This window comes from Lactuca serriola, chromosome 8, assembly GCF_051521515.1.
Source record: "Lactuca serriola cultivar US96UC23 chromosome 8, Lser_US96UC23_V15, whole genome shotgun sequence".
Taxonomy (NCBI): domain Eukaryota; kingdom Viridiplantae; phylum Streptophyta; class Magnoliopsida; order Asterales; family Asteraceae; genus Lactuca; species Lactuca serriola.
The window spans coordinates 42308239-42315256 of NC_136415.1; the positions used below are offsets into that span (position 1 = coordinate 42308239).

The window sequence follows — 7018 nt, forward strand, 5'->3', positions numbered from 1 at the left end:
TGCATGTGTTAAGAGGATTTCAGAGAGTCTTAATGGTTATTTTGGAAGTTGGGTCCCATTAAGACATGCAAACTCAGAAAGTCGCCAACTTTATCAGTTAGGAGCTTGTAACAAAGCTTCCCTGAGGTTTGGATGCTTTCTGCTGAAGTGGTTAAGTCGAAATTGGAGTTTCTGGACGTGAGCATTATGCTCCACGTAAGTCCTAGTACGCCCCGCGTACTGGTCTGGTTTCTCTGATTAGGATTTGTGTGTACGCTGAGCGTACCAAGGGAGGTATGCCCCGCGTAATCTCGCTGTGGGCTTTTTGGGCTAAATCTCGTATTGGGCCTTAAGTGTTAGGCCTGGATTTTGGGCTTGTTGTATTGTAGATTTTGGATTAGAGGAATATATATGTCTTGGGCCCTTGTGTTGGGCTTCCATTTGGACTTAAGGTTAAGGGTTGGGCCTTGGGAGGGCCCATTTAGTATTTGGCCTTGGTGGGCCCAATAGGCTTGGGTTATTTGTGGGCCAGTTAGTGGACTATCTTTAGGCCTAATGAGTGAGGGTTTGGTCTTAGATCCTAATTAGGTTAATTGTGGGTTTGGCTTAGTATTAGAGGCCGGTGTGCAACAACAGTATTTATAGGAGTTGTTTATCATCCGAGGTGAGTCTTCTCACTATACTTACCTGAATGGTAATCATTGTGTGACCGGCGGGTCTTATGTGCTTATATTGAGTTATGTGATATCATGCAATTTGTCTTTGTGATTTATGATGTATATTACTCCTGTGCCTTATTGATTTATTATGTTCTTGTGAGACTGGAGGGTCTTCACTGAGATACCGGACTGGAGGGTCCGAACCGAGCTGTGAGACCGGAGGGTCTTCACCGAGACATATGACCGGAGGGTTCTTATCGAGACATAGCCATGAGAGGCTAATTATTTGCATGTGGTATTTTTGGGAACTCACTAAGCTTTGTGCATACCGTGTTGTGTGATATGTGTTTCAGGTACTTTTCAGGATTGCGGAAAGGTGTTGGCTTGATTGTACACACCAGTTAGAGATCATGATTTTGAGGATTTTAGGATTTTATCAAACAATGTTGACTTGTGTTTTGACAACTTATACATTTTGTGATTTTTGAGAAATGTGATATTGAGTTTATGTGATTTTAAAAATGAAAATTTTATTTGAAAATTTAAAATGTTACACATTCCCAAAATTATCCATTCACCGTCGATTTAAGATAATCGTCTTCTTCGGACAAACAACCATAGATAAGCTCGGTGTTGTTATATTACTACTAAACTTCATCACGATCTATATAAAAGTGATGACCCCCTCTCGCTGTTAACAAAAAAACAAATCAAAGACATATACAACTAATCACTACCCATATTCTGCTCACAGAGGTGATTTTTGGTGTTATTTGGTGTTAGAACATGCTAAAATTCGTTTTCAGATACTGCCTACTAGGTGCTCGATCTAATGCTCATGAAACCCATTCACAAATTGACAGCACTGATAGCTCCAAGAAATTACATTACCATGTTGAACATTGCCTTGGTTAACGATAATTTTGTTGTAAATTAGAATTTGAATGGCACAACTAGATTGATATGCCCCTATTTGAGATTTGATCACACCCATTATAATTAATACCAAAATGTAGAAGAACAAGAAGGTTGTGATGAACTCTGGCATACCAGTTCTGTAAAACGACCATGACGACAACTCACGTGGCTCGAACAATGGCTCGTTGTAGTCTTTACCGAGCCAAGAGATTTGACGATGGAAGGTCTGCTGGGTTATATTTAGGAAGAATATGTTGGTGTGGTAATCAGACCTGATTTTGAAGAAGATGATGATATAGGTTGTTGGGTTACTTTTATATCCTTGATGTCTGTGTATGTGTGTGTGTGTGTGAGAGAGAGAGAGAGAGAGCATATTTTAATTTAATAAAACATTAATTTAAATAGAAAAAAGCATAAAAACTAAAATTGGGAGGGCATATTAGTCATTTCAGTTTACTAAGGGACCAAATCTGCAACAAAACAAGCTCAAAAGGACCACGAAACCAAAAAGGTCGAGGTCTGGACTACAGCTCAGAAAAAATGCATATCACAAGGACTATTTTTACAATTTTATCAAAAATTAATACCTTAATATCTTTAGCGGCTAAAAAAAGTTGGTTAATTCATAAACGAACATTTAATGGTATAGTATCATTTATATGACACAAAATCTATATTCGTTTAGTTACATTCTAATCATTATGCCACTAATATATGTGAATATTAGTGACATAAAATAATAAATGTTATTAAATCCATTAAACGTAAGGCAAAAAATTTATGCAATTAAAAATGTATGCCACTAAATGTCATTTTATTTGTAGTGATACATACATCGTGATATTTTATGTCACAATTGAATCAATTTAAAAAAGATCTAAAGTTAGAGATTTATTAATAGGTAATGTTGCACCAATACCCAACCAAATGGTCATTGCGGTACCAATCAAAAATACGGTTATCACTGGACGATGAAATGGATTTTGGTATTTATTAACATTCTCTAAAATCATTCATCCCAATTTTTTTGTTACCTGAAAATATCATATTGACAAAATTTAATTAATTTTTCATGGACAAACTTGCCTTTAAAAATGTATCGGACAAATTTGCCTTTGTAACCTCTTATATAACCTCTTATGTTTTGCCACATGTAGGGCCTACATAACCGCTAGTTTCCCTTGAGAAAATGGCAACAAAACTGGATAGAAATACATTGCTATTCTGGAGTGTGTACTAAAAGTTTGTTACAAAACTGGACAGAAATACTTTGGTGTCAATTGACATCTCATCTAGTCCCACCTTTTGCCTTGTATCTGAATTATTAATGGGCACTATTGCTGCTGATTCCATGTGCAAAGGATTAAAAGTTTTTATTTATGTTTTTGGTGACCACTTGAGTATCACATATTTGAGTTTTTTACTTGCTTCTACCGCATCCTTTAATATCAAATTGGTATTTAATTTACATCTTGAAGTCATATACAAGTTAGTGCTCTGGCCTACTTACACGATTGAAACTTCATTGCTTATTTTGGGAGCGACATTGTATAGTTTATGCTTCATGTTTTGGTGATGTAACTTCTTTACTCTTGTACTTAGGGGGTGTTTGGATAGGAAAAAAAGAGGGTGCTTATTGCTTATTGCTTATTCCCACCACAATAAGCTAACTTTGAGTTTTTGGATAAAATCTTTAAAAATCAGCTTATTAAGCTAAATAATCTAATTTTAATAAGCATCTCTCCTCATGCTTATTGCTTATTCCCACCACATTTAAGCTAATAAGCTAATCCAAACACCCCCTTATACCACTTCTCCCTGAGTTCGTGCTAGTTATTGTTATTTATAAATTGTGTTATTCTAAAAAACTTAGCAACTCCATAACATGATCTTGATGTTGTCATAGCACTCGAAAAGACACCTTGAGTGAAAAGTAGTACTTGCCTCGTTTGGTTTACTTAAATTGTTTTTTCCATTATCTACTATCTGTGAAATGTTCATGCTCACCGGTTGCAAACTTGTAATTGTTTTTATTTATTTATTTGTTTATTTATGATAAATCTTGCTTTTTTTTAATAAAATATAAAGACACATCAAATTAGATAAATTGAATATAATATGGTAAGATTATTTAAATAGAGCGTCTTTAGATGCCAAAGATAAAAGATATAGCCAACATAGTTGCTGACAAACCAGTTATATAACCTTATAATTTGTCTTAACCAAAAATAGCACATTCAAATAATAGATATTTTACATATACACCACACAGAAAAAGACGCAAGAATCAGTGGAGAAAAATGTTTGGATTTTCTTCATAGCAAGGTGAACCAGTCATATTTTATTGTTGTCAGCTTCTGCTAGCTTTTCATTTTTATTTATAAATTTTCTTGCTGTTTAAAAAAAGAAAATTTAGAATATGTGGCGTATGAGGGTTTGAATTGTCACTTTCATCTTTGGACGTCTTCTAGAACAGGTGGCTTATGTCGGTTGATCTCTCTCCACGTCTCCAATGAGTGCTTCTCATCCATCCTTCCTCTAGCGTCGATATAAATTATCAGGACATATAAGGTTCTTGTATGCATGGACCCATCAACTTTCGAATTTGTCCACTTGCATACTTATGTTATAGCGTCGATATAAGGTTCTTGTACTTCCAATCTTTATTTTTTTCTCACTTGCCCCCTTAAATCTCATACGCTTCTAACATAAGATAGTAAGCCACGTACCTCTATATGCTACAACCATTTACAGTTAAGTTGATAACACAATTGGCATGAGGCTTACACCAACGGTTTTGAGCTATAAAATAGAATTTGCACTGTACTCTATTTTAAGAATGTGATAACTCATAAGTATTAATTAACATTAAAGTTCAGAAACAAAAATAAGTTTTTATTGATCATTTGAATCAAAGGCCATCATTAGGCTCTGGATCACATATTGGTGTATTAATTTCCATGCCATCAATACGATCTTTGAATGTCATACAATCGTTCACATTATAGTCAAGTGCAAAGAGTACTATGTCAATCTTTTACTTTTAATAACACAAGGGGGATCTCACGAAAAATAACAAACACATGAGGGGTAACCCGTAGAATTTACTAGAGTATAAGGGAGTTAAAGTGAACTTCATCTATCAATAAGTATCCTTTTTCTCCTCCTCACATTGACAAGATTCACACTGATATCCCCCAAAATGGAAGTAACTGCACTATGGTGTGGGATAGTCTTAGCAATACTGGTGTGGTATGCATGTAGATTTATAAATTGGGTATGGTTGAAACCAAAGAAGATCGAAAAATGTCTAAGAGACCAAGGCCTGAAGGGAAGCTCCTACAAATTCTTGTTCGGAAACTTGAAAGAGGTAGTTAGCATGTTAAAAGATTCCAAATCTAGACCCATAAATCTAAATGATGAAATTGTTCCCCGAGTAGTACCCTTTGACCATAAATCCATCACTACTTATGGTAAGCGTTTTGGTTTTCTTTTCCTTGAGTATTTGTTATTGTGGAAGTTAAACAATTGTGCTATATGTCATTGTGGCAAATAATCGAAAAAGATTTTTATTGTAATTAAATTTACAGGGAAGATTTGTTTCACATGGATGGGGCCGAGACCTGTGGTGCATATAGCTGAACCTGCTATGGTAAAGGAGGTCTTGGGAAATAACTATCAATTTCAAAAGCCGAGAGGAGGAAACCCTTTAATAAAGACACTAGCGGCAGGTCTAGCAGATGCTGAAACTGATCGATGGAGCAAACACAGAAAAATCATCAATCCTGCTTTTCATGTCGAGAAGCTCAAGGTTTTGTTTCGTTTTCTTATGTCTCCTCATTACCCCATGAATGTTAAAGAAACCACCAGTCTGAATTATAGTTATTTTGATAGCATATGGTGCCTGCAATTTATGTGAGTTGTGAGGAGATGATCACTAAATGGGAAGAAGGATTAAAGAAGGAAAGCTCGTGTGAAGTGGATGTGTGGCCTTATCTTCAAACATTATCCAGTGATGTTATTTCACGTACTGCATTTGGTAGTAGCTTTGAAGAAGGGAAGAGAATATTTGAACTACAACGTGAATTAGCAGAGTTAGTCATACATGCTATACAATCAATCTACATTCCTGGATCTAGGTATCTTTCCCAAGAATATATTCTAATTAACCTAGTATTACTTTTGATAAAGAAACGAATTTTGATTGATCGAAAACAAATTTGTAGATTTTTGCCAACAAAAAACAATAAGAGGATGAAGAAAATTGACCAAGATGTGAAGGATTCCATAAGGAGTATCATTGATAAACGGATTATGGCAATGAAAGCTGGGGAAAGTAGTAAAGATGACTTGTTGGGCATACTCTTGGATTCCAATTACAAAGAAATTAAACAACATGGGAATAGGAATTTTGGGTTGACTATCGATGAAGTTATTGAAGAGTGTAAGCTTTTCTATTTTGCTGGACAAGAGACCACCGGAAATTTACTTGTTTGGACAATGATCTTGTTGGGTCAGCATAAACATTGGCAAGAGCGAGCCAGAGAGGAAGTTTCACAAATCTTTGGGAAGAAAAAACCAGAAATCGATGGATTAAATCGTTTAAAAATTGTGAGTCTTTTGATAAATGAAGTTAATTAATTAAACATCCGACTATAGTGCTATTGTTCTTTGATAGATTTATCTTTCTTTAGGTTTTATACGTGTTTTAATCGTTTTGTTTTCCAGGTTAACATGATTCTGTACGAGGTTCTTAGACTATACCCACCAGTAGTAGCACTAGGACGAATGATCCACAAGGAAACCAAATTAGGGGGCATAACGCTACCTTCTGGAACGTTCATCCAATTGCAAACTATGATTTTGCACCATGACCATGATATATGGGGTGATGATGTGAATGAGTTCAAGCCTGAAAGATTTTCTGAAGGTGTCTCAAAGGTGACTAAGGGACAAACATCGTATATTCCTTTTGGTGGAGGTCCACGCATATGTATTGGACTAAACTTTTCTTTGATGGAAGCGAAGATGGCTCTTGCTATGATTCTGCAACACTTTTGCTTTGACCTCTCGCCATCCTATTCACATGCTCCACATACGGTTGTTACTCTTCAACCTCAATTTGGAGCTCATTTGATTTTGCAAAAAGTCTAGAAGGTCTGTATTTAAGCACAAGTTGTTGGGGAATTTCGTATTGAGGGCTTGTCGTTGTATATCAAATCACATTACTTGGATAGTGATAAATTAATCTGTTTTTAACACTTTCCTTATAAATTATTTGTACCCTACCCTTGGATTTCACAAATATTTTGACAACATAATATTGATCGCTAATATTCTTAGACACAAGATGAATAGAAAGAATCAGATTCGTTTAGGAGTTATCTAAAATTCCGTTAATCTCACAAACTGGAATTAATATTATACTCAAGAAATCTCACAACATAATATTGATCGCTATA

At 35.3% G+C, this 7018-nt stretch overlaps 1 protein-coding gene across 1 annotated transcript; it reads left to right on the forward strand.

The window, feature by feature from the left end:
• The first annotated feature begins 4681 nt into the window (after positions 1-4681).
• LOC145066176 (cytochrome P450 CYP72A219-like) lies at positions 4682-6815 on the forward strand. The gene is made up of 5 exons (XM_079013384.1): positions 4682-5029; positions 5147-5367; positions 5451-5695; positions 5783-6167; positions 6285-6815. Exons 1-5 carry the CDS (start codon positions 4759-4761, stop codon positions 6708-6710), a joined length of 1548 nt encoding a protein of 515 aa, XP_078869510.1. The 5' UTR covers positions 4682-4758; the 3' UTR covers positions 6711-6815.
• Positions 6816-7018: the final 203 nt, after the last annotated feature.

What these genes read in the sequence shown, in the direction of transcription:
- LOC145066176 (XM_079013384.1), top strand. Translation starts at nt 4,759, where the DNA reads ATGGAAGTAACTGCACTATGGTGTGGGATAGTCTTAGCAATACTGGTG. An exon ending in TTCATGTCGAGAAGCTCAAG is followed by an intron (nt 5,368 to 5,450) that starts GTTTTGTTTCGT and finishes TTATTTTGATAG; the next exon opens with CATATGGTGCCTGCAATTTA. An exon ending in ATCTACATTCCTGGATCTAG is followed by an intron (nt 5,696 to 5,782) that starts GTATCTTTCCCA and finishes ACAAATTTGTAG; the next exon opens with ATTTTTGCCAACAAAAAACA.